The 27,322-nt window shown below is 47.7% G+C and overlaps 1 protein-coding gene across 1 annotated transcript; it reads right to left on the bottom strand.

Annotated features, from left to right (window-relative positions):
* Positions 1-24,895, bottom strand: Bag3 (BCL2 associated athanogene 3). Its single transcript, XM_028769445.1, has 4 exons — positions 24,447-24,895; positions 6,737-7,066; positions 4,820-5,221; positions 1-1,311 (listed from the first exon to the last, which is right to left on the bottom strand). Exons 1-4 carry the CDS (start codon positions 24,630-24,632, stop codon positions 505-507), a joined length of 1,725 nt encoding a protein of 574 aa, XP_028625278.1. The 5' UTR covers positions 24,633-24,895; the 3' UTR covers positions 1-504.
* Positions 24,896-27,322: the final 2,427 nt, after the last annotated feature.

Consider the following 27,322-nt stretch of genomic DNA (forward strand, 5'->3'; position numbering starts at 1 on the left):
TTGAGAGTTATATAATCACTTTATTTTCCATCCCCCCCAAATGTAACAACATTAAAGCCATTCCAACATGTAGCTATTCCTATGGCTCCTTGCATATCTCATTCTAGCTGAAGTTAGATATTTCAGTAACGAGATGAAGGTTATCTCATCAAAATGGCAACATGTCTCAAAAACGGGTTTCATATTCCTGTAACTCTCTGCCTATCCCTCAAAACCTAAAACCCCTTCAGTCCAGAGCTGACAGGAAGATAGCCCACAGCCATGGCAAAATCACCGTATCCATGCACAGAAAGGGCTCCCAGTCAAGCAGAGAGGTTAGACTTCTGGAACAGGCAGCTGTTTATTTATACAGATAAGAATACGGAAGAAAAGCCCCCTGTGTTAGTGCTTTACCTCCACCCAAGTTACTGCATACCAAGCGGCTATGAATAATGACAACCAGCTGACTGCAAGTCCCGTAGTGCATGCAACTTAAAAGTCTCTACAGCATGGTTCCAGGGGACACTAGGGAGCCACCGGGTTGCCAGCTGAGTCTGCTGTGCTGCTGGGATTTGGAGGCATGGCTGCTTTGGCTTCTAGCTGTTGGCTTTCAGTTTGTGGATCTTTGTTTTCAGGACCTTTCTTATCCTTGTCGACTGTCATGGCGCCCATGATTTCCTGCAGTGGCTGCTCGGACTCTAGGTTGCTGGGCTGGAGTTCATAGACTTGTACTTGACCCGGGACATCGATTGCTTTCTGCTCTAGTTTTTCTAAGATGGTCTGAACCTTCCTGACGCCATCTCTCCTGGCCTGACGCACATCGGCTCGTCCTTCAGGGTCTACGGAATCCAGGGCCAGCAGCTCTTTGGTCAAATACTCTTCGATCATCAGGTATTTTTTATCAGTCTTCTTGCCTTCAAAGTTGTCTACAGCCTGCTCCAGCCCTTGCACCTTCTCCAAGATGGCTTCCACTTTCAGCACACCTGGATGCTTAGGGGGGGCTTCAGCTTCCCCTGATTTGGGGGCTGCAGCTTCTGCAGGGGCAGGGCTGGGGGCTGCCTTCTGTTCTGCAGCCACATTCTTGGGAGGAGAAGGGACAGCGGAAGGTGCAGGGCTGGGAGAAGGACAAGGAATTGGAGTAGAGGAAACCTTCACTTCCACTTTCTCAGCAGGAGCAGGTGGCTTCTGGGAAACAGGCTTAGAGTCTGCCTCCCTGCGGATCACTTGAATGGGGATGTGTCCAGGAGGGAGATCTGGTCCAGACGGGCCTGGCTTACTGTCTGGTTTGTTTTCAGGTTGGGTAACAGGAGGAGGCTCTCGATGGGTCATGGGCTGTTAACAAAAGAGGACACCAACTTTTAATAACTGTCTCAAGCAATACTTCATAATTAATAGCAAGCAAAGAAATAAAAAGAATAAAAGCAAGAAAGCTGGAAATAACTCTTTTAATCATGTGTTTGCAGGCACTTGTGCCATGTGTGCACGTGGATCTCAGAGGACAACTTGCAGAGTTCTGTCCTTCCACCTCTCTGTGGGTTCCGGGAACTAAACTCAGACTGTCAGGCTTGCAAGCTCTTTATCCACAGAGCCTAGAAAACGATGTTCATAGAAAAGAAGTCAGCCGGGCGGTGGTGGCGCACGCCTTTAATCCCAGCACTCGGGAGGCAGAGGCAGGCGGATTTCTGAGTTTGAGGCCAGCCTGGTCTACAGAGTGAGTTCCAGGACAGCCAGGGCTACACAGAGAAACCCTGTCTCAAAAAACCAAAAACAAACAAAAACAAAAAAACAAAACAAAAAAAAAACCAGACAAAAACAAAAACAAACAAAAAAGAAGAAGTCAGAAGGAGGAGTCAGATTTCCTGGAACTGGAGCTAGAGGAAGTTGGGAGGTACCCACACAACTCTGGGAACTAAACTTAATCGAGAGCCGAGCCATTTCTCTATGCCCATAGTGGGATCTTTTTAAGGGCAGCCAATAGCCAAAATGCAAACTGGATGTTGATCATGAATGTGACCAAATTATCTGCTAAGTCTCCAATGACTAGCTCACTACCTGCTTGTTTTCTGTAGAGAGATGACAGTCTTACAGGCAAGTCACTGTAATTTTCAAAAATGAAACAGCATGCTGGCTGCTCAGTGGGGTTTGCTCAGAGGAATTTCAGACTGACTCCATTTCAGCCCTTGGCCAGAGATGCTGCCTCAGATCTTGCTGTACAAAGTCTCAGTCAGCTCCTGGGTGCCCTTTCAAGGTGACTTGTAGTAGCCTAATGGTTTCTGTTCAGAGGAGTTTGTTGTTTGTTCTTTGAAAATAAGCTAGATGCTCAAAATAGTTAACCCTGGAAGAATCTGGGCCCTGCATATTGATGCAATGCTGTGATATGATGCCTTACACTGGCATCTGGCTGCACAGCCCTTCCAGGGACTGGAGGTCAAGGTCATATTTTAGAATATAAACTGTGCTCCAAACGAGAACCGAGTAGGGTTCTTCTAGCATCTAAATGAATACTCGGACTCCAAAACCCTCACATGCCCCAGTTTCATCAACTGGGAAGAAAGTATTAATTCTGCTTTAATGTTCAGATAAGTTAAATCCTTGAAAGCTCTAAAAACGGTTCTTTGAACAAGATATAAAAGAAAGGCTACCACAATCAAGGTCAATAGAGGCCAAACTAGGATTAATGCTCCCTCACTGACTACAGGAAACAGAGGGCAGCCCTGCCCTAGGATTAGTGAATCCAAGGATGAATCCCGAGCGGGTGGCTAGCTCACTGGCATGCTCTGTTTCCATCAAACGGTTTCTGCCCAACATCAGCCCCCACTATTCATCATGCCTCCTGGCAGCCATCCCACTGTGGATTTTAAAAGCAATGGAAGGCTGTATAAGAATAAACTTAGGAAAGGGTGTCCCCTGCTCTTCAGAAATGTCAAGGTCATGGAAAGATTGAGAGGCTGAGGAACCATGCCAGAGACTACAGAGAAGTGACGTCTAAAGTCAGTGTTTGCACTCCTGGATCAGATCCCAAACGGGAAAGTGCTGGGTAGGAAATTTGAAAGCGGATGGTAAACTGGATAATATGCTATTGGAGGAATATTAAATTTCCAGAATCTGGCCATATTTCTAATGGTTGTATTTCTTAGGGAAAATATTTGCTGAAGTATCCAGAAATAAAAGGGCACGATATTTGCAAGTAATTCTCATGCAGTTAAAGTAAGTGGGTGACAGAGAAAGAAATGATAGAGAACAAGAGCAGCACTGGGGATGGCAGGGACACCAGGGACGTAACTCACTTGCTGGTGTCTGACTAGTGTGTAAAAGGCCTTGTGTGTGATACTAGCATGAACCCAGCTCAGTGGTACACCTTGTAACCCCAGCACTATGGAAACAAAAACAAGAGGATCAGAAGTTCAAAGTCATCCTCAGACATACAGCAACTTTGGAGCCAGCCTGGGTTGCATGAGAGACCATCTCAACAAAGCAAAACAAAACAGTGAACTCAGGTGAAGGGCACGTGGGACTTCTCTGTATGAGTCTTACAGCTCTTCAGAAAGGTTGAAATTGTTTCCAAATAAAAAAGCTAAAGACAGTGCAGGGGAGACGACTCAGCAGGTCAAACACCCGCTGTAAGGACCAGAGTTTGGATCCCCAGGGCACACAGCTGGATGGGTGTGGTGGCCCAACTGTAATCCCAGTGCTCAGATTGCTGGCCAGCTAGACTAGTTGTACTGGCAAGCACTGGGTTCAAGTGAGAGACCCTGCCTCAATGTAAAAGGTAGACTTACATCAACCATGGACCTTCACAAGGATGTGCATGTACATGCACAAAACATGTATCACATGCATGCATGCATACCACACACATGCAAAAACAAACAAAAATTGAGGGTTTCTTGTTTCGGGGACTTAGATAATATCACTGTTTGTAAGAGAAAGACATTCCACATTTGGATTTTTGGAAATCTCTCATAGGGAGATTTCATTTTTAAAACTGTGATAAGGAGTAATTCAGCTGCTCAGTGTCACAGCTGGGAGTCCAATGACACTGAGTGTCCCGCCTCCGAACTGCAGGCTGTCGGGTTTCAGTAACATCTCTCCCTGCTTCACTGGAGGATGAGCAGGGCTGTGTCCATGATATCCACCAGACCAGGATGGCTCTCCACTACTGTCCACCAATGTGCCAGCCGAGGACCACAGTACCCTACTGCAAAAGGGGTGGGGGAATGTCCCTTGCTGTCAGGCTCGGAGATTAAGAGATAAGAGGGCCATCTGGTCTGCACAGAACAACCCATACTGAATCCTAAGGAACTCGTGCAAGGCATGGAGGGAGTTGCCTTTAGGGGAGAGACTAGGTGGGCCAACCCCTGGGAAGGCAAGGGGATGAGGGACTGTGTTGATGTTTTATAGAACAGGACCAGCCTGAGCAATTTCCCAGAGGGATCAAGAGAATGCCCTGTAGAATAGAAGCAGAGAAAGAGAAACAAAGTATCTCAAACTGGAGAGCATATCCGGTGGTTGGAGTGAGGGTGGGAGAGGGAATAGGGAGACCAGGAAAGGTATGATGCACAAGGAACATGGTCATAGAGGTGAGAGTGACGGCGCTGAGTGACAGCATTACCACAGGCTCTCCTTAGAGTGGCTGCAATGGAAAAGCCGTGGAGACTGACTACAGATGGTTCAACAGTTCCTGTCCTGCATTTTCAAAGATCAGCAGCTTCTAGAATTCTGCTTGACTCCAGTTGTACTATACGGACGAGGCCAAGCTTTGAGGAATCCGGGGGCATCTGCAGAACCTCTCAGCCTGCCTCAGACATCTGCATTTCTGTCAACCACCGACTCTCCATACCTGAGGCCTGTCAACCACCGTGTGCACACGGATGGGTGACGGGCAGTGAACCGGTGTGCCGCTTCTGGCTGGAGAGCCTTCCCGGCTGGATGCTCCTCTGACAGGTGACCTGAATGGAGATGCAGCCCGAAGTGGCCGGGGCTCCCAGTCATCGCCCTGGATCTTGTGGTATACAGGCTGCTGGGGCTGGTATTCACCCTGCTGAGCTGGGTAGTGGGTCTTCTGGGCTTGGTGGAAAGAGGGCTGAGCTGCTGGCCGGGTGATGTTCTGCTCATGTATCACGGGGATGGGTATGTAGCCCCTGGGGAGCTGATGGCTACCCAGACTGCTCCTGCCGGAAGAGGGCAGGCTGGCTGAGGAGGACGAGGATGAGCAGTCAGAGGCAGCTGGAGACTGAGATCGCTGTGAGAGACAAAGGGCAAAGGCACAGTGCTGAGAATGAATGACCCTGCTGCTCCTGGCATTCCAAATATCCAGCAGACACCACCTGGCCAGGACAACACATCCCCAAATCCCTCCTGCTGTAAACATTTTCGAAGTGTGAGGGTAAGAGCTGTGTGTCCTTCTCTGAGGGAGCAAGTGCTCTCAGTGTGTCTGAGACCCTAGTTTCAATCTCCAGCACCACTCCACTTAACAAATACAGTATTAAGACCACGGGAGCTGAGGACATAGCTCCCTGGGAGAGCACCTGCCTGGCACACACAAGACGGGAGCTCTGAAATAAAAGAGCCAGGGTTCAAACACTTGGGAGCTCGACAGTTCTCTGTGCCATGTCTGAAATATGGAAGAAGGCCAGCCTGTCTACCCACCTCACGGGTTGCTTTGAGGATTAACTGGATGCATCTGTGCCTGTGCGTTGGCAGGCAGCAGCGTGCACAGGAAGAGTGTGGGCCGCTGTGTTTGTTGTTATTGAATGTCTCCTTATTTCCGTTTAACCTCTTATTGGAGAATGCAGTGAACCATCTGGGAGCTGCCTGTGTCTGGGTGCAGGCCAGGTCCCTTTCTGTTCTAATCTATCTTCTAGTCATCTAGAAGGCGAGGAAGATGGCTCTCCAGGTGGTTCCCTACTCTAAAGGCCCTGCTGGCTTACATTTTCTAAGATCTCTGACTGATGTGTTGTTTTGACTTGTACTGGCGGAACATTACAGACGTAGGAAACCCTTCTCCAAGAAAGGAGAGAGACCTCCAGTATCCCACATTAACTATGGTTTTCACCTCCAGTGGTGAAGGTGAACACAAGTAGAGGACAAAAACAATCAGGACTCTGACACATGCAGGAAATCAGGGCTCATCCTGAAGAACAGTGCCAATGGACCCAGGGAGGTAGAGAGGAGACGGACAAGGAAGGCATAACTACTTAGCACCCTCCCCGGTGTGTTGGCCACAACCTCAGCTCAGAACGGAGTGAGCAATATTCTTTCACTAGTAACAAACCTTGAAATGGTGAGCGTCAGGACTCAAGTCTAAAGCTGTCTGCCCTTCTGACTCAATGCTGGATTTCCTTTAATGGCACACCCTGTAGACAGAGATGCCATCCCGATTTCATCCCCAGCATAGGTCTAAATGGTTGATGTCCATCCGAAAGGACCGAACAGAGTAACTCAGAGCTCTCTCTGGAGCAGAGAGCCCAGTGTGACTAGGAACACTGATGGCGGAAGCCAGGCAGTTGCTCCAAGCTGTGAGGCCTCTACCTCTGTGCATTTCCATCATGCAGTTACCATGTTGGCGCCAATCCTACTACAAAAACAAGCCATGTGATCTCTGGCCATCTGAAGAATATAGGTGTAAGGTATGGGGACAATGCAAGGCTGCCAACCACTTCTGCAACGAGAACCACTGAGCCTGCAGGCTGTGAGCCCTGTGAACTACCAGGGAGGTTCGCTGGCCCAGCACGAACTGGGTCTCTGGGTATCTTACCTCAGGTCCATGGGTAGTCGGGGGCTGAGCTGATGCAGCTGCTGGCACCTGTCCACACTGTTTATCCGTCTGGGTGGCTTCTGTCATGCCACCACGCAAAGGAGACTGGGACCTCTGCGGAGCGGCCGCTGCTGCCTCAGTTCGAAATCGCTGCACCCCAGGCTGGGAGTAGGCATGGAAAAGGTGAGGCTGCCGGTTCTCAGAACCTTCATGGAGGACGGGAATGGGAATGTAGCCTGGTCGGAGCTGTGGGTATATGGGGTGGCCTTCCCTAGCGGGCAGAAGCCTGGAGCCATCACGGGAAGGGCCGTTGGCAGATGATGCAGTTTCCTAACATAAAGTATGGAGAAACAAAGACTGGTCAGAAACGGGGCAGAGAGGCCCCTGAGAAGCAGGGTGGTGCTGAGGGGCTCTAATCTTCCTGAGTGATCTGGGCCTCATAGTTCAGCCAGGCTGGCTGAACACAGGGGATCAGACCACTTCACTGGCTCTATTTTCTCCAGATTCTCAGTCTACTGTGTGAGTGACACTTTAAGATTTGTGGGAAAAATCACATGTGGCATCCCGCATACACGAGAAAGTCCAAGGTTCCAAAGGCTGGAAGTTTTGGCTGCAGCAGGCCCGAGAAGACACATGGAGTCTGTGGGCTTAAGAAGTTTATTGATGCCGGGCGGTGATGGCGCATGACTTAATCCCAGCACTTGGGAGGCAGAGGCAGGCGGATTTCGAGTTCGAGAGTTCGAGGCTAGCCTGGTCTACAGAATGAGTTTCAGGACAGACAGGGTAGTTGGGTCTAGATGTGTGCACCCCCACCCCGTAAAAGCCAGGGGGAGTTAGCTTAAATAGGAAGGGGGAAAAACTTAATTAGCTATGCCCCCCTCTTAGGTAACTCACGAATATGGAAATCTTTTAGTCACGCCCTCTACCTGGATGGTAACTGCAAAACCTCTCTGGGAGGAGATACTTTGAGTCAAACATGTCTGCAAGATGCAGGCTAATGGAAGTGTAGGCCGCATGTGGGGGGTCTGGAATCTGGGAGCATGGGGAGATATACGCCATCCCTCACCAGGCAATAGTCCACCTGTTGGGTCTCTGGCTATCTCAAACCCAGTGCTCTACCAGGGAGACCAAATCATCCCTTTGCGGCCCCACAAAGATTTAGGGGGACTAGGAATGGAGGTTATGCCTTTAATCCCAGGACCTGAGAGGTAAAGCGGGTGAGTTTCTGTGACTCTGAGGTCATTCTGGTCTACAAAGTGAGTTCCAGGCTGGTTGGGGCTATATGATAAAACATATCTCGAGGCACACCAAGAAGTCAAAGTGTTAGTTTGAAGTATAAGAGAGGTCTGCTTCCCACAGTGGCGAGACAGTTTTTGTTTTTTTCTGGGTGACAGCAGTGTAGACAGCATACAGCGGCACACCGCCCCTGCACATCCTCAGAGGCTGAAGCCAGGTGATCCCAGGAAGACTCAACTCCAGTTACTAAACTGCAGCCGTAATCTTCTCAGCTGCCTATAAGCCCTCATAGTTTTCATCCGCATGGCTTGTATTTGATCTTCACAGAATGTAACTTGAAAATCTTTCTGGAAAAGCATGTATGCTTGTGTGCTGTGTGTGTGTTATCTGTGCTGTGTGTGTGTGTGTGTGTGTGTGTGTGTGCGTGTGTGTGTCAGGGGCTAGCTCCTTGGAATTATTTTTAGAACAAGCTGCAAGAAAGGGAGATGCACTGGAATGTAGAAGTGGTGCAAGAAGAGAAGAAACCCGGGATTACTTGCCAGTCTTACACGGCCAACTCCTAAGAGCCTCTACTTGGCTAGCTTTATAGCAAGGCTACTGGGCTTTCTCCTAGGCCCATCTGTGTGTTTCCTTGTAAAATCCAGCTATTGCAAAAGAACAGCTAAATCAAGCCAATCAGAACCCTCTTGTTCCCAGTTCCATCCACCTCCAATCCTCCCCAGACGTCTGTCTGTCACCCTTGGCTTGTCAATGTCAGAATCCAGTTAGGTCAGTTTGGTTAGAACCCCCAGTGCCTTCGATCAGTTTTTCCCTTTGAATGCTATGCTGCCCACATGTCCCACACTGTGCTTTGTCTGCACTTAACGGGGAGCTGAGCTCATCTCTGCCTACACTAGCAGCAACGGTCTGTCTCAGTAGTCCCAGTACATTTTTCCTTGACACACTTTAAAGGAAGCACCACAGAACCTTTTCCCCTTCGATACAATAAACCCTGTTTGGGTCAAGAACAGTTGGGGGTCCTTCTTGTGTCCTCTCATGAAGTTGTTCCTTTAGAGGCCTGGCTATTTTGGGACCCTTGAGAAGGCCAAGTTCCAGATGTACCTCTGGGCAGATCTTATTTCAGACACTGAGGCCGGTCAGCCACTCACTGGGCAATGACATCTCTCTCCAACCAGAGGCTGTGCAACTCAGCTTCCGACTGTCTCCTGAACAGGAGAATTCTTTCACAGACAAGGGGAGCTGTGCTGTGTCACTTGCACAAATCTGACTAAGTTGGTGTTTAGGAGAGTAAGCCTTCTTCAGTGAGGTAGCTCTCCAAATGGCAAACAAATGTCAAAAGCTGGGCATCTGTGAGCCCAGGGTGTTAATTTCTACAGCTGTAGAACTGGGCAAAGGCTAAGGACTGATTAGACCCTGAGGGTTGGTTTGCATTTTGAGTGAAAAGGCCATTAATTCTCCATGTTTTTATATTTAGACACAGGTCTGGACACCAGGTGGCTGGCCCTGGAATGTGTCCCTTTCAGGCTTATCCACTGCCTCTCTCCTGCTGAGACCTTGCCCCTGGAGGGCCTCCAAAATACAGAGAAGGCAAGGGTGTCACTGTGTCCTTGGGGAGAGGGGCAGACAGGCACTTGGTTCTCTCAGATTAGAAGACCCACGTGCTCAGGACAGCAGCATTATTTCAGCTTGCTTAACTCTCAGGTCACCCAAGAGCTGGGAGGGGATCCAGGCCTCTCACAGAGAAAAGAACCCATGAGGCATGCTCCATAGGGAACTGGCAAGAGACAACAAAGAATCCTGTTATAACATATTTTCTAGGCAATGTGTCTACTCTTGGAGACAGGATCCTTCTTTCCAGTTGAAATCAGATTTTGCACAGTCCTGTCATATGTGTTTTGGGGACTGCCTGGAGTTTACTCTTTGTTCTGGCCATGAACAAAGCCTCAGCCACTAACAACCTACTCCTCAGAGCCAGGCACCTAGAAGGCCTGAGCTAGCCTCATCTATAACTTCTGGTGAACATCAAGCTACTACTCAGGCCCCAGGGATCATCAACAAGATATGACCCTTGCAAATAAGGAGTTTATCTGACAAGTTAAGGGCTGGGGATGTAGCTCACTTGGTAGACTGCTCAAGCAGCATACAAGGAAATCCTGGGCTCAACTCCAACTATCGCATGAAACCAGGCACAGTGGTGCACATATACAACCCTAGCACTTTGGAAGTAGAAGCAGGAAGACCACAAGTTCAAGGTCATCTCCAGCTACATACTGAGTTTGAGGTCAGCCTGGACTACATGAGACCCTGCTCAAAAACTAGACAAGTCCATGCATGGAACAAACAGGAAACATCTCAAAAGCAGAAGCTGAGGTACAAGGGAAGTTCGGGCCTGTCCCATGGGGGAGGCTAATCTAGCTGGGATCCGAGTTCATCTCTACCACCATTAATAACAGTGAGCACGGGTAAACCCCTTGCCCCTGTCAGCCTTCATTTCTTCTTCTGTAAAACAAACCAGGCTGCAAGCACCCTATAGAACTATGGTGAGGCTGTTTGCAACAGGGCCTCACATGTAGCCCAGGCTGACCTCAAATTTCTGATCTTCTTGCTTGAGCCACAAGGGTACAGGATTACAGGTGTGAGGTGTGACTCCAGGCATGACTTTCTGATTTTTTTTTTTTTTTTTTTTTTTGGTTTTTCGAGACAGGGTTTCTCTGTATAGCCCTGGCTGTTCTGGAATTCACTCTGTAGATCAGGCTGGCCTCGAACTCAGAAATCCGCCTGCCTCTGCCTCCCCAGTGCTGGGATTAAAGGCGTGTGCCACCACCGCCCAGTGTTGTACTTTTTTTTTTAAAGATTTATTTACTTAATGTATGCGAGTACATTGTTGCTATCTTTAGACACATCAGAAGAGGGTATCAGGATCCCATTCCATTACGGATGGTTGTGAGCTACCATGTGGTTGCTGGGAATTGAACTCAGGACCTCTGGAAGAGCAGTCAGTACTCTTAACCTCGAAGCCATCTCTCCAGCCCAAGTCTGTACTTCTTGCATGAATATGTATTATGTGTACACAGTATTCTCAGAGGCCAGAAGAAAGCACTGGATCCTCAGGGACTGAAGTTACAAACAGCTGTGGGCCGCCATGTGGGTGCTGGGAATTAACTGGTATTCTCAGAAAGAGCATCCAGTGCTCTTAACTGTTGAGCCATCTCTCCAGGCCTGAGGGTTTTTTTTTTTTTTTTTGGTTTTTCGAGACAGGGTTTCTCTGTATAGCTCTGGCTGTTCCGGAACTCACTCTGTAGACCAGGCTGGCCTCAAACTCAGAAATCCACCTGCTTCTGCCTCCCAAATGCTGGGATTAAAGGTGTGCGCCACCACCGCCCGGCCTGAGGGTTTTTTTTGTTTGTTTGTTTTTTGACTGAGGGTTTTTTTTTTTGTTTTTGTTTTTGTTTTTTTGTTTTTTGTTTTTTGACTGAGGGTTTTTTTTTTGTTGTTGTTTTTTGAGACAAGGTTTCTCCATGTAGCCCTGGCTGTCCTGGAACTCAGAGATCTGATTGCCTTGCCTCCCAAGTACTGGGAATAAAGGTGGGCACTGCCACACCTGGCTTTTAAAAAATGTTGACTATGTGGGAGGCCTGAAGAGGGCATCAGATCCCCTTGAGCTGTAGTTACAGACAGTTGTTGTAAGCTGCTCTACATAGGTGCTGGGAACTGAATACGGGTCCTCTGCAAAAGCAGAAGGTAGTCATAACTCCTGAGCCATCTCTACAGCCCTTGGGGGAGATTTTATAAGACACACTTAAGAGAGATATGCAGAAGGCCTGGAACAAATTAGGAGTTCCCTTCCTGAAGAGATACAAGAGATTTCCAAGCAACAAAGGAACCCAGAGTGAAGGACAAAGCTAACCGATGGTGACAGAAATCTACACGGTCATCTATGGCTCACTGGCTTGGAAGGTTATGGAAGGAGCCTTGAGTTAATGAAAATATTCTCTGTATTTAGGTGATGTATATTCCTCGGGGGTATGTAAGCACACCCAACTAAATGCTACACTCTTCTGCAAGCCCTTACTGCCCACCCCTTCTATAGCTTACCCACCAGCCTTGTGTCTGTCACAGTCAGGCCTGATTATATTATATCAAAGGCACTGAAGATCTTGCATCTTAGGCTGCTCATTTGTGTTTTGTACCTCAGCCGAAAAAGCAAAGGGAACGGAGGAGGAAGCCCCATCCAGCTCACACAGGGACTTAGACAGGAGAGGCAACAAACACATGACCAGAGTCCTTCCAGAAGTGGTAGGTCTGAGTCCAGGAAGGAAGGCATATGGTAAGCAAGAACAGATGCTAAACTGCAGAAGATGAGAACTGGAGGAAGAGGGTTATGAACAGATGTCTCCACAGGATAAGAGGAACCAGAAAGGAGAAAGGAAGGTGTGGAAGAAAAGGAGAAACTAAGGCACATCAAGACTTGTAGGAAGAAGTCAGACATCAGTGAGAATTGAGGGCAGTGAGAATTGCAGGGCAGAGATGGGAAAGAGAAGCGAGCAGGAGGCAGGAAGCCCTCTGCGGCCAAAAGGATGTGAGCAGAGAGGGAACCTCCACCAAGATACTGGTCTTCAGCTTGGAGTCAACTGAAAACGGCAGGGCTGGGTGGCATTAGCTACAAAGCAGGGATGACCATCCAGGTAAGCTTGGCCTAAGGCCGCTTTCCCTTCTAGTCCTGAGTCTCTTGGATCTGTGTGGATTAGTCATCTACACATACCAACTGATAGAAAGCCACCATCACCGAGAGAGCTGTGCCCCAGGAGGTCTAGGCTCCCCTTTATCCCTCTGTTGGGTTTTGTTTGGAAAAAAAAAAGTGTTTTGAAAAGCCAACTGAATTCACAGGACAGGTCACACACCCACTTCAACAATAATTACAGCCAGAGCAAGGTCTGCACTGCAGTGCCCTCTTTGGTCTTGGTGTGTATGTGTGTTGCCAGAACAATAAAAGAAAATGTATAACATTTGTAATTTCTCTTGAATACTATTTAAACATATCTCTTTGGCTCCCTCAGAGGAATTCGCAGTTCAAGTGCACATCCAAAGGCTTCTTGGTCATACCAATGTAAGACTCATTGCCTCTACCATCCTAACTGCAACTGGGGACCCCAGGAATCTTCTCTATCTGGGTTGGGAAAAGCAGTGCTTGTGATATCACAGGACAGGGCCCAAGCACAGCTACCGAGCAGACGCCTGTGAATCTCCCCCTCTTTCTGGTGACTTCCCTGCAGATCAAGCTAGTTTATTCTTATCTTTGACTGAGGACATCAGGAAGACATACAAAGTCTACTGAGGAAGTGAGAGCCCCAGGGCCTGACTTTCTTATCTGACTATATTAACTGATAAATGAACGTGTTAATTTTACTGGTGTTTGCATACTGCTTTAAAATCCTGAGGCTATCTAAGGGCACCAAACAACTCCACAAGAAAGCCAGAATAATAATCAGAGGGAAAACAAATCAATACACACAGGACATTATTAGAGAAACCCTGGAAACAGGCTGAGTTTGGTGAGTATTGGACTTGTCTGCAAGTGTGCAGTAAGTGCAAAATTACTGACAAAAAGACTGCACTTGGCCTACCTCCTGCCCTACCCATGTGTTAGGTGAGCAGTTCACACACCCTCCTTAGACACCTGCTTTCTTAGCCATAAAATTCAGGGGTGGCCCAGGAACAGTCTATAAAGTATTGGTTCTCGGACTGTAGGAGACAATGGAGCACCCAGGGAAAGATAAAAATAATGGAGGCTCTACATCCATCCCAAGCACGTCTTACTTGACTGGGTGAGAGGGCCTAAGGGGCTGGCATGAAGAAGTAAGGGTCTGAGGTATGCACCAGAAATTGCTAGAAATGGTCACACCACCATGAGCATGCCTGAATTTGTCAGAAACTGCAAGAACTCAAAGTACCTCACAGTTTTATGTCCCAAATTAAGACAAGGCTTAACCCCACCCTTGCCCTCATATCTTAGAAGCACGGTGGGGGACAGCTCTTGGGTACCTGTTAGGGAGGTGTTCAGCAAACCATGAGCTGGCACACTCATTGTCACAGACAACACGAAGAGTTGGCCTTTGATCCAACCATAGCTGGTTCCCTGAACTCTGAGTAGGTGGCCCTCCAAACCCTGGGAATGGGCTTAATAACACTGGCTCTTAATAAAGTGAGCTTGAAAAAAAACCAAAACAGAACAAAAGCTGGCCTGATGTCTACAAATCACAGCTCCCATTACCATGGTAACAGCAGCAATGGTGGTGATCAGGACTTCCAACTCAAGCCTTAGAGTTTTAAGTAGAACACCGATTCCATTAACTGGGTTTTTAGGCCAGAAGAGCTCTCACTCAGGTCAGCTGTTGAGTTTCACTAACAATACTTCAAAACTTCTAACACCCATGAGAGAGACGGAGACTTGAAAGAGAGACTGTGGATCTCCCAGTGGAGTCAGGAGCTGGGCAGAAATGAAGCAGCTTGGCACGCCTCTATCAGGCAGGGGCCATTGACAGAAAACTCTTACCTCCACAGACACCTGAGCATCGATAACCCAGAACGGCCTCTTGTTTGCTCCAAGAGGCCACATAAATGACTTATCATCAATGTGATACATAAGCAGCCATGCATTCCCACAACCATGCTCAAAGTTATTCCTAGCTCCCCCTGAGTTGTTACACGGGCTCTCTACCACTTCTAGGGGTTTAAGAGATTTGGGACAAATTCAGAGTAAGAAGCCAAACCCACACGCCACTCAAGTCCACTCACAGCACTTCCAACGGGATAGGCTTTGTTCTGGGACTCTTTGTAAGACAAAAAAGGTCATGGGGCTAAAGAGACAGCTCAGCAGTTAGAGTCTGTTCTGCCATTGCAGAGGACCAGGGTCCAGTTCCCAGAAGCCACATTTGTCACAAAATAGCCTGTAATTCCAGCTCCAAGGGATCCAATGCTCTCTTGTGGCCTCTGCAAGTGAGTGGACCCACACGCACCAACATACACTCACAACACATAAACAATCAAAAACCAAAATAATTATGAATAAATCTTTAAAAAAAAATAATGATAGTAGGGCCTGTGTTGGCCACAAAACTTCGAGTCACAGATCACCATGAGTCACAAGTGATTAGAGGCCTGCTCTGATATGCCAGTTATTCAAACAGAAACACTTTATCCTAGGATTAATAAAAGGGATGTCCCTGTGTTTTAGAATGCGAAACCTGTAGTGCTTGTCTTTGCAGCTGTGTCTACATAAACAGAAATGAATGGGCACAAGTCCTGGTCTGTAGGCTGCCATCCTGGGCTCCCAGTACTTCCCTGTAGCTCATCAGCCTTGAACAGAATTTGCTATAACAGACTCAGCTTCCCAGCCTTTAAATTCCCTTATCTTCCAGGGGGTTCTAACATTTTTATGTTTTGTTATGTTTTAAATAGATTCCGGCATTGTTCAAATTGGCCTTGAAATTGCTATGTACCTGAGGATGGTCTTGAACTCCTGATCTTCCTGCCTCTTATCTCCCAAGCATAGGGATTAGGCATCTGCCACCTCAACTGGCTGTTTTTGAAAGTTAGTGAAGTAAGGCATGAGAAAGTCTTTGTAAACACTGAACTACTCCCTGCCTTACACAATCATATGCCTTCATTCCACAGTTGCTGATGGACTAAGAGGTTGGGCTTAACATTGCAAAACCTAGTTCCTTGGTGGCTCTTATCAGATTGATAATAAAGTCTGTTAGAGTTAAAAGCCCTTTTGTCTCAGTCTTAAGACACTAGTTAGTAAGAATGTCACTGTCTATGCTGAGAACCAACTGGGAAGTAAACAGGGCCAACTAGGTACCCTAAAAACCTAAGCCCTGAACCCTCTTCTTTCAAAGAGGCTAGTCAGCTACTTGGCGGGGGGTGGGGTGGGGGGGTGGAGCTTACACACAGAAAACCTCACTGCTGGGAAACAGCATGTAAATGCATGGAACGGGGCTCCCTCATACATTCTGAAACTGAGTGAAGGTTGGCTTGGTAGCAGAGCATCTGCTGGCATCCCAACATCCTTACTGTATCCCTCAGAGGAGCCCACACATGGTCCTAAGACAAGGATAACCATTAGTAGCACAAGGATTACCATTAGCAGCTGCTGGAGAGAGTGCTGGGGACCCATAGCCTGCTTCCAACCTCCTCAACTTCCCAACCCTAGGACTCTCCCCGGTATTCCATCTGGCAGATATAAGAATGGGATGGACCTCAAGTCACAGCTGTGTGGAGAAGCCCAATCAAGGGACACTTGGCTCCTAAACTCACAGCTTCAGGGGAAAAAAATCAGGTACTTACTTCCTGTTAGGGGAAAAGAAAACCACTTGCTTTAATCAATGCAGATGGAAAAGTACCTGAATCCCCACTCTGGGAAGCAAACTGAATTTAAAGAGATCAATAACAGCCTCCTTGTGCCTGGAACATTTCCACAAACTTCCTTTGTCTTGTTACAGGCAAAAAGAAAACACAATGGTCTCTGTCACAAAGCCTTTTAGCTTCTTCTGACACTAACAATCTCAGCCCCTTATTCCCAGCCATCAACTGGGCTCCTAGTTCTTGTCTGGCGTTGTTCTCAGGCCTGCAGAGACAATTGCAGACAACCTCTTCTTAAGGCACTAGGGCTGAATAATGAAGAGTTCCATGCAGAACACTGTCGTGTCCCCTCCTTTTGTCCGACCCTGGTATAAATCAACAAGCCTACCTATTAAGCAAAGGGGCCTGACGGAGGCTCCAGAAAGTCCAGAAGCATTCACCTGATCCCCTACTGTGTTCCAAGTCATTGTGGACCAAAATACAACCCTCACAGGGGCACGGGAGTCCAGGTCAGGGTTCTAAGGGTTATCTGGACACCAAGAGATAATCAGCTAAATTTGGGACAAGCTGGTCAGAGATAGGACTTCAGGCCTATCTGTTGTCTGACTCACGGATGGCCAGGTCTGCCATATGGGGAAGGTCAGCCTATCTACAAAGACCTTCCCACTTCATGGTAAACATCTCTCGGGCCGGGCGGTGGTGGTGCACGCCTTTAATCCCAGCACTTGGGAGGCAGAGGCAGGCAGATTTCTGAGTTCGAGGCCAGCCTGGTCTACAGAGTGGGTTCCAGGACAGCCAGAACTACACAGAGAAACCCTGTCTTGAAAAACAAAACAAACAAACAAACAAACAAACAAACACATCTCTCGGAATGACACACAGGCTTCAGGTCAAGCTTTGAAAGAAGCACTCTCCGTGCACTATCTGTCTCCTTTGACTCTCTCAACCCTGTAAAGGTGGCACTTGCTGTGTCCACTTACTGAAGAAACATGCCAGTGGAGGGCATGCGGTTTGCTCAAGATCTCTAGAACCCAGGTCTGTCAGGGAAGGCTGGCCACACAACTCTTTCCCTAGCATCTGCCTGCCACTCCTGGGATGCTGTGTGTTGGCATGTCGGTGTGACCTGTCCAAACCCTTCATCTTCCCGGGGGCGGGGGGGAACAAGAGGAACAGCATCTGTCTCTTCCTGGGCTGAGGCTCAGACCTGAAACATTCAGTTTGGCTGTGCTCCAAGTCAGGGAACCACAGCTTGGTGCTGAGTCATTGGCCCAGCAAGGCAGGACCAGCAAGCAAAGACTTATGTCTCCATTCTGAGTCACCCTGGCTTGAAGACTTCGCCATCACAAGGCTGCTATGGAGGGAGACATTCCAGCTGCACCTCAGATGAAGGGGCCTTCCCAGCCTGCTAACCTAACCTGGAAGGTGAAACCATCCCCTAATGACTTCCCTACCACACACTCAGCTGCCTTCCAATCCTCCCACCATCTGCCTTTCAAAACTCTCCATTCCTTGCTTATTCAGTGACCAAGAAAAAAAAAATTCCTAAATAACTGAGGGAGGGAAAACCCACACTGCTACTTTGACAAATACTGATAAAGTTCCTTTAGTGTAGGGAGAACTGCTTTTCAAGAAAATGCTAAGGAATTTTCAGTAGGAAGCCTCTGTTCAAAGGACCCAGCCCTATGCTGGGAACTCAGGAAGACTGATGGGGTATACAGGCTCTCTCTCTGATGCAGACAGGTAGAAATCTGTGATTCTCAGAAGTTCTGGATAGACAGTAAAGAATTTCTGTATGCGAGGTGTCTGATCTTACTGCCAGCCACAAGAGAAAAATAATTATTAGACTCCTTTGCCAGGCCCTTTGCTGTCTGCCCAGCTCCAGATCTGCAGTGTCTGGCTGCTGCCGGCTCCCAGCCCCCTCCTACAGACCTGATGAAGATGCTGTGTCACGGATGGGAACAAATCAGCCTCTCCAGAGCTATAGGGATGGACTCAGGGAGTCAGCACTGACCTCTGTACAGAAAAGGCCATTCAGAAAGTGACTAACAGGACAAGCCTCTGGGGGACATCTGGGAGCCTAGGGACAATACGGCTGTGCTGAGCAATTGCCGAAGAGCTTCTAAAGACCCACTTTGTGTTTATACTCCATTGAGACATTGCCCTGTGCCTACAGATTCTGCTAGGCAAAGAAAGGCTGCTGAGAAGAAACAGACTCTACCTGGAACACTCAACAGGGTTGTGAGCCAAAAGGGCAAAGCAAGAGAACCCACCACTTAGAAAAGAGATCCAAACTAGAGCAGCATCGAGTCTATGTAGAGCAGGATCAGACTGCTTCTGGTCTGAGAGAGGTGAAACAAGTAAATATGTCTGACACTTCTACCAGACCAGGCGCAGGAACATCAGGCCAGCCTTTCTATGGAGCCACAGGCCAGGTACATTCCTCTGCATCATAAAATAGTTTCTACCTCTGAAAGCTATCTGGAGTATCTAAAGAGACAAGGTTTTTAAATCAATCAAAAATCAATCAATCTCTCTCTCTCTCTCTTTCTCTCTCTCTCTCTCTCTCTCTTTCTCTTCCCTCAAAGCTACCAAAGCCCCAAAAATATTTTTAATAGAAATAAGGGAGGACTTTGTAATATTGGCTATCAAAAAAAAATCATGTGTGCCAGATGATGGACAGAATTCAGCTTCTGTATGTGCAAAGTGCCGACCGAGATCTGACGCCTGGCTAGGAAGGCGTCCCCCAGGTCTGAGGCAGCAGTAGATTCATGTGCAAAGAAAGAGGAGAGGGCTGAAGAACAGCACAGTCAGGCCAACAAAGACACTCAGTGTCTGTTAATACTAAAGAGTCTCCAGGGCTCTTGAGAAGTAAGACCCGTGTTTAGCTCCCAGCTCTTCTACCTAGGGCCTTTTATATATTTATGAACAAATTAAAACATGAAGAAAAGAAAAACAGGACAGATTTGGATCATGTATGGTTTCCTATTTTGGATGGAAGATACCAGAACAAAAAAGTTTAAATGTCGATAAACAGTAATAAACATGTAGAGTGGTTTATATAAGGAAACCATGTGCCACTCCAGAAACCAGGACAGTGCTAATCAAGCCTCACGGGTGGTATGAAGCTTTCTGACTCACCACCAGCCCTGACAGCATCCAACATTTTAAGCTTTCCCAGTCCTGGCTAAAGTCAAACACAGCCACAGTTCTCCTGTGTACATAGTCTACCCTCATAAAGGGCAAATCGACTTCACAAAACGGGGGACAAATTGTGTCCTGGGAGGTGCAGTTAGTTCTTGTGCAAGCCAAGCACACAGGCTGTTCTTTAGAGGGAAAATGAAGGTCTTGGATGAACACCCTTCTGAGGCACGTGGCTGTGCTCCTGATCCTCTCCCACCAAACCGCTTTCCAGCCCTGACTGCAGCTTGCTGGAAAGGCGAGGAGGGGAAAGAGCTGCTCACTTCCTGACTGCTAAGAGGCGCAGTGGCCGGTGATCGATGTAGAAAGAGCAAAATGACCTAATCTTTTGAGTGATAACAGGAGGCTCTGCTGAGCCTGAAGCAGAATAAATGGCTCTTTCCAATCCAATCATAACTCAAAAACATCTCCAGTTTTCTGTAAAAGGACGGTTCTCCTCACAGAATTAAGAACAAAGTAATTGTGAGATGCTGGAAGACAAAAGGGAGGCAAAAAGCTCCAGGCCTGAGTGAAGGGCAGTCTCCTCACACTGTCACTGTGCACAGGGTATCTGGACTCCCTAGGCACACCACACCCTGGGTCACCTCCAGCAGTCAGGCACTGTTAGAGTGTTGGCAGGCCAGATGTGAAGCAGGAGGCTTCCTTTGTGCCAAACGGGATTAGGGGTGACTGTGGCTTTCAAGGCCAATATGGCAGAAGCAAAATCACCAGAATGCCCTCTGAACTTACATATTTCTGGGTCCCCTTCCGGACAATTGGATTCAACATGAGGTGGGAACAGAATGGGTCAAGTAACTACAAAGTGTATTCTTTTTAAGGATTGATTATGTTTATTTTATGTGTGAGTATTTACATATGTCTGTGCATCAGGTTCCCTGGAACCGGAGTGAGTCACCTGATGCGGGTGCTGGGAAGTGAGCCCAGGTCCCCAACAAGAGCAGCAAGTGCAATTAGCGGCTGAGCTGCTTCTCCAGCCCTCCCCCTCACCCCCCGCCCCAGTGTATATTCTTAAAATGTTCCCCTGGAGGGCATTCAAGATGGTTTAGTGGGTAAGGGGACCTACCACCATGTCTGAGGACCGAATTCCCCCCCAAATCCACATGGTGGACCCTCCTGCCAAGTTGTCCATTCACCTCTACATATATGCCGTGACACGTGCTCCGCCACACAGACAGTAAACTGAACTGAAACCCCAGAGACTGCCGGGATGCTGAGTCCCCAGATCCTCAGAGGTGAACAGCTCTGCTCTGGGATGGTCCGCCTAGTAAAGGACCAGCACTCTGGAGTACCTGGCCTCTGTTTATTCATGAGAGAGAGATGCTGAGGAGAGGTCGCAAGGGCTCATGCATCTCTAGACTCCAAAGTGAACACTAACCTCTCTACAGAAGGGATCTCAGCTGGTGTGGACCTCCCTGATTAGTAGAAAGGCCAAGTGTGGAGAAAAGATGGAGGTATAGCGTGGCTGCTTACAGAGGGGTCTGCATGAGGACATCATTACCTCACGCTGGAACAGGCTAAGGGACACAGAGGTCACTTGTTTACTATAAAAACAGCAGTATAAGATTTGCTATAACCACATGAGAGAAAACTAAAGTCAACTCTGAGAGTTTAGGACTGAACACAACACAAAGGGCTGGTGATTTTCTTCTTTCCGAGAACTCATCTTTATCAGCTCTGACTGTAAATACCCAGATGCTTTCTCAGACTCCCCAACTCAGCAAAGGGCTCTTTATTGATTGACGGCATCTCCTAGGCAAGGGGAATATTCTGAGGGTCTCTTAGCTCCTCCCAGATAGGCCTTTGTTTTAGAGGAAGAGGGTTTCTCCTTATGCTTCAAAAAGTCTATTTCAAGGACTAAAGCATTTCAGGGGCTCAGCATTTAGGAGTGTTTTCTGTTCTCCAAAAGGACCTGAGTGAGTCCCAACATTCACAAGTTGGCTCACAACCCCCTATAACTCCAGCTCCAGGGAATCTAACACCCTTTCAGGACCTAAGGTCACAGGTACACATGGGCATACATATACATAAAAATAATGAAGACTATTTCTAATATAAACTATTAAAGGTTGCCGGTCAGTGGTGACAGATGCCTTTAATCCCAGCACTCAGAAGGCAAAGTTCGAGGCCAGCCTGGTCTACAAAGTGAGTTCCCGGATACCCAGGACTACACAGAGAAACCCTGTCCCAACAAACAAATAAGCAAACACCCCCAAAATATTAAAGGTCTTCCCAGCTGAGCTGGTGGCCTGCAGTAAGGGAAACTGCCCCAGTCACACAGATGTTCTGTGGCCACCAACGCATGGGTTTAAAAGCAGTGAAGCCCAGACTCAAAGCAAGCAACAGCTTGAGGGATTTGATTCCGCCAATGAAATGCTCATTTGTGCTTTGGTACTAAGCTGGCAAGTCTATCTCAAGTAATTAATCTGGTAAAGGAAACCCTTCTCCTGAGTTAGTCACAACCTACCATCAAAATCCAGGCTAGCCCAGCACAGAGGTCGGCATGCTTCAGTTTCACAAAAAATTCAAGCCACTTCTGACTTCTGAACAGACACAGCCTCTTCTAACTGGTCAGTCCACTTGGCCCTCTCTCTCTCTGCTACTGGTGCTAGATGGGTGACCTTCAGAAACACACTCAAATTCTCTGCATTTCCTTATACAGAAGGAAGGGGACATTACTAAGGATCTCTCAAGTTTAAAACTATAATGGTGAAACTTTCAATTTTTTTTTTCAAGGCCAAGACATCTGATTTAATATTTTGCACTTTCTGCTTGATAAAAGCAATATTAATTCCTTTTGTTTTTTTATCTTGAACAGATTTATGAAAACCTAGTCTAAAGCATCTACCTAAGTACCAGCATGTATATGCTCAAACTTAATCCTCATTCCCAATGAAGGGTGCCAGAAGGTGAGACTGTGCCTGTAGCCATAGGAAGGAGGCCTCAAAGTACACCACACTAGAGGGCTTCGATTTCCAATGCAGTCTGAAGACGGCTAATTTCAAAAGAGAACCTTTTACCCAATAATGGATGAAACAGACACACACACACACACACACAAGGATGCAAGCAATTATACACCCCAAATTATAGCCTCCTGTAGTAATAGTTTCCAGAAATAAGTATACAATTAATTCCTTGTAAATGTAAACTGCCAAGTATGTGGCTCACTGCTGGATACTAAAGTTGTAGCAATAGTTGTAAGGAAAATGTTTGTCTGAAGTTCTCAAGGCCCTAAGTTCAATTCCTGGCACCATACACATAAAAACGAAACTAGAATTTTCAAAGTTAACGATTTATAAAGCATTTTTAATTGGCTGAGTCTTTGAAAATAGCAAACAATATATAAACATTTTACTGCTTTTATTTTTTCCAAAAAGCAATAAGTTAGAGTATTTCTTCTTGTTGTTTTGTTTTGTTGTTTGAGGCAACGTTTCTCTGTAGACCAGGCTGGCCTTGAACTCAAGAGATCCACCTGCTTCTGCCTCCTAGTGCTGAGATTAAAGCTGTAGACCACCAGGTCAGGCCCAAGTTAGAGTCCTATTTTAAAGTGTACTTAGTTTACCAAACGTTTCATTTTGAAAAGACCAAATTTACATAAATTATTACTGAACATTATACTAAATATGATTTCTGTTAGTTATATTTTCAAAGATCTTACCTGGCCAGGTGGCAGCGGCTCATGCCTCAGAAAGCAGAGCCAGGAGGATCTCTGTGAGTTCCAGGCCAGCCTGATCAGAGTGAGTTCCAGGACAGCCAAAAACACACAGAGAAACTCCGTCTTGAAAAAATAAAACAACAAAAAACCCTACCTAAATCTGTATTTTTAAGCTCTTCAATCAAAATTTAATTGATTTTTTTAAAGATAGGGTCTTATTTTGCAACACAGGCTAATTTCATTCCAAATTTAATTACTTAATAACTTTTGAGATAGACTCTGGTTATATAGCCCATGCTACACTTGAACTCAAGATCCTCCCGCCTCAGCCTCCTGGGTGCTGGGAGGATGACAGGCCTGAACCAGACCAGGCTTCCTTCCAAATTTGTATTTTCAAATTTTCTTGCTCTTAACACTGAAGTACACAAGCCTGAATATATATGTAAATGAAGCATACACCTGCTGTTCACAAGACTCCTCAGCTGTTTCTTAAGTAACAAATCTCCAGTATTTGAAAAGGACAAAAACAAGTCATCACGCCCATTAAAAACACATTCTTTCTCTCCAACGCGAGGCAACGGCTAGGTATGACGATACAATGTCCGAGCTCTAGTTTTGAAACTACCAGAAAGAGTATCTTTAAAAAAAAAAAAAAAAGCGAGAGTAGTAGTATCAGAATATCCTCTAACCGAAAGCTGTTTCAACCAGTAATAATATGTTTAATGGGGGAAATAACTTATTTACTCGAGCCTCCTGAGTCACTCTATGCCTAAGATCCAGTAAAGTCAAGACAATCCTCAACTAAGTTCTTTTCTGAACTTGAAGGTGAAATCCCCACAGGACTCTACTCAGCAGCTTTGCAAACCTGGCCGTGCGCCACCAGCACCGGAGGGAGCCCAGGGTCTCAGCACAGGGACGCGCGGTTCAGAGAGGCGGCGGCCGGGCCTGGCCTGGGCCTCAGCCGCTCATCAGGCCGGTCGCCCTTCCCTGAGACGCGGCGCGCGGCAGCTCAGGCCACCACTGCCCTTCGCCCTTAGCAAGAGGCTGTGGAAAACCACCCGATGTCACCACGCGGGTCGCACCTCGCTGGCGGCCCTCCAAGGCCACCTCGCCTGAGGCTCCCCGCGGCCCGACGCCCGTCCGGGGCGGATATGGTTAGGGACTCTCCTAGCGCAGCAGGGCGCGGGGTGGGGTGACTCGCGTAGCCCTGGCTCGACCAGGCCCCTTCACCGTCGAGGTGGTACGGCTAACTCCACTCACCTTAGGGCCCTCGGGGGGCACACGCGGGTCGTTCCACGTCGTGGTGCGGCTGTTGTGGTCCACGAAGAAGGGCCAGCCGGTCTGCGGGTCGATCTTGATCTCCCAGCCCGGGGGCAGGGGGTCTCGGTCGCTGGCTCCGTTGCCGGACGCCATCTGCATCACGGGCGACTGGGTGGCGGCGCTCATGCTGGGTTGGGGTCCGCCCGGGGCGCAGAGCTAGGGCGCGAGTCACGAGGTCGTGGAGTGCGGGCACTTCTGTGTAGCCGATGTGTCCGAGAAGCCGGCGCCGGGCACCTTTATGAATTAAAGGACTGGGTGACGTGGCCGAAGAGGGGTGGAAGTGTCTGGAAATAGCCTCCTAGCTGCCAAAGGGGAAGGAGGAGATAAAGAGAAGGCAGCAACTGGCCGGCTAGAAACTTCTGGTCCCATCCAGAAAACTTGGCGGCCGCCGTGGGTTGGATGCGGAGCTCCGCCCTGAGTCATCGGCTATAATCGCGGCAGGGCGGGACCGTGGGAGGGATCGGAGGCGGGGATTTGTCACCCGCCCCGCCTTCTCCTAGACTTCCCTGCCTGTCCCTCCCTACCCCTGTCCTGTAAGCGTCCCGGGGCCCGAGCGACGCTCACCTGTGTCCTTGTGCTCCCTGGCGGGTTTCGGTCTCCGGACTCCCCAGCACACTTTCGTGCCACGTGGGGTGTCCCGGGGCTGGCAGTCCAAGGGCTGACGCCTGGGGGCCCACCTCTGAGTAAGGACTAAATCATCTTTAAACTCGGAAAGTCTAGTTCTTCCCCACTCCCAAGTACGCTAATACGCAGTGACGCTGGCGTCCTGCAGTGAAGTTTTTGATAACTTTTTCTCAAAGGCCTTAGGACTTCTCCTGAGAAGTTCTGGAATGCTGATCTGACGTCACAACAAAAAGAAAGTGCTGTGGAAACTCATCTGCCTGCTTTGGAAAACTTAAGAAGCGAGGACTGAAGTGACAGCTTAGGGCTCTTGGCCTTCTTTATTATATAGACACCTTTCCACAGTGACCAGCCTTAAAATATTTAATCTCTGGGATTTGTTTGGTTTTGTTTTTAATGGTAAAGATGGACTCTGATTTGGAAAACAAAGATCAAACCAACTCCTGCAATTGTGTTTGCTTACATGGCAATCGACTTCTGATCCCATTTCCCTCTGGTTCCCAGGGCCCACCAGAGAGAGAATGGTTGAAGGATCCACCTCAGGTTCTTAGGCATGGAGACTCCTTCTCTCACTTCAGAAACACCTGGAACTAATACTTAGCCCGATTTCCCGACTCAGATTCAGAGAATGTCCTGGGACCTTCAAAGATAGCATCTCTGGCCTCTCCCCCTCAGATTTTTTACTCTGTAGTAAATACTAGAGAACTCTGCCAGACATTTCCAACAAGCTGAGTTTTTACTTCCAAAGGCCCTCTTACTGACTTAGAAGTCCCAAGGCCTCAGAATATGTATTAACACAGCTAGCCTTCAGGGACTGACTGGCGTCACCAAATACAGCTGTGTGAGCCCAAATGTGGGCGTATTGACTTATCATTTGATGGTCACATTGAAAAGTCTAGACTCTTAGATTCACTCACTGGCCAATGTCTGTCTTTTGCAACTTTATTCTTGAACTTACCCAGTACATGGCTAACTCCAGAGTCCAGGGTCCATCTTCAATAAGAGAATAAAGATTGATGTTTATTCAAGACTGAACACAAAGTGAGTTTGTTTGTTTTTTTTTGGGGGGGGGGGTTGGGATTTTTGTGGGTTTTTTGCTTTTGTTTTGGTTTGGTTTTGGTTTTTGGTTTTTTTGTTTTGTTTTTCAAGATAAGGTATCTTTGTGTAGCCCTGGCTGTCCTAGAACTAGACTGACCAGACTGACTTTGAACTCATAGAGATCCACCTGTCTTTGCCTCCCAAGTGCTGGGATCAAGGGCATGTGCCACCACTGCTTGGCTGTGGATTTTTTTTTTTTAAGATATGGTCTATCTATATATTTCTGTCTCCCAAGTATTGATATTAAAGGTATGCACTACCATCTACCATGCCTATTTTTTAAAAAGAAAGTTTTATTGTACGTGTATGAGCCTGCTTGTATGTATGTTCACTGTGTGTGTACAATGCCTGCAGAGGTTCGAAGAGGGTATTGGATGCCCTGAAACTGAAGTTACAGATGTGCATTTCTTGACTCTGACTTTTTCTTCAGTCCCAGCCATCCTACCCTCTCATCTGGATCCTGGCACAGTCTCCTTATGGGTTCCCCCAGCCTTTGAGCTTGTCTTTAAATCTCTTGCTCGTAAGGCAGCCAGAGAGGCCTTTTCAAGCACCCACCAAGTCCACTCCCCTTGGTCTGGTGCACAAAGGAGTATTCCTCGCTTTCCCTGGTACACACTTCAGCACACACTGCTTCCTTCCCCGGGGAGGAAGCCCTCTTGTCCACTGCAACCATCATCTCCTGTGCAGCTTAGCTTTGCCCAGCATTGCCTGTGGCACACTCTCCTTCATGCCGCCTCCCCTCCCCCACCACTCCATGCTAGTCCTCTGACCATCCACATCCTGCCCCACCCTACCAATTACTTTACACTGCAAATGCTTGTTTGTTTGATTTACTTAATGGGCTGAGTTTTTGAGAGCAGGAGCAGGATCTTGATCACCACTGTGTCCCCATCCTCAGGCACAGTGTGTGGTAAATAATAATTACTAAAAACAACAGTTGTAATGGCTAGTGCTTATTGGGCAATCGCTGTCAGGTGCGACGTTCATGACTTTGCATGGGCCCTCACATTTGATCTTTGTAGTGGAAGCCACGATATGCTGCTTAGATCTCCTTCTAGGCATGAGAAGTCTGTTCTACCCACTGTCAAGAATGCTGC

Source organism: Grammomys surdaster, unplaced genomic scaffold (genome assembly GCF_004785775.1).
Source record: "Grammomys surdaster isolate TR1022 unplaced genomic scaffold, NIH_TR_1.0 192, whole genome shotgun sequence".
Lineage (NCBI taxonomy): Eukaryota > Metazoa > Chordata > Mammalia > Rodentia > Muridae > Grammomys > Grammomys surdaster.

Bases quoted from the DNA above. Each gene is read 5' to 3' on its own strand.
- Bag3 (XM_028769445.1), bottom strand. From the start codon at position 24,632: ATGAGCGCCGCCACCCAGTCGCCCGTGATGCAGATGGCGTCCGGCAAC. The intron at 7,067-24,446 runs GTGAGTGGAGTT...ACTTTATGTTAG, and splicing joins TGCCCCCCGAGGGCCCTAAG to GAAACTGCATCATCTGCCAA. The intron at 1,312-4,819 runs GTATGGAGAGTC...TTTTGTTAACAG, and splicing joins CGGTGGTTGACAGGCCTCAG to CCCATGACCCATCGAGAGCC.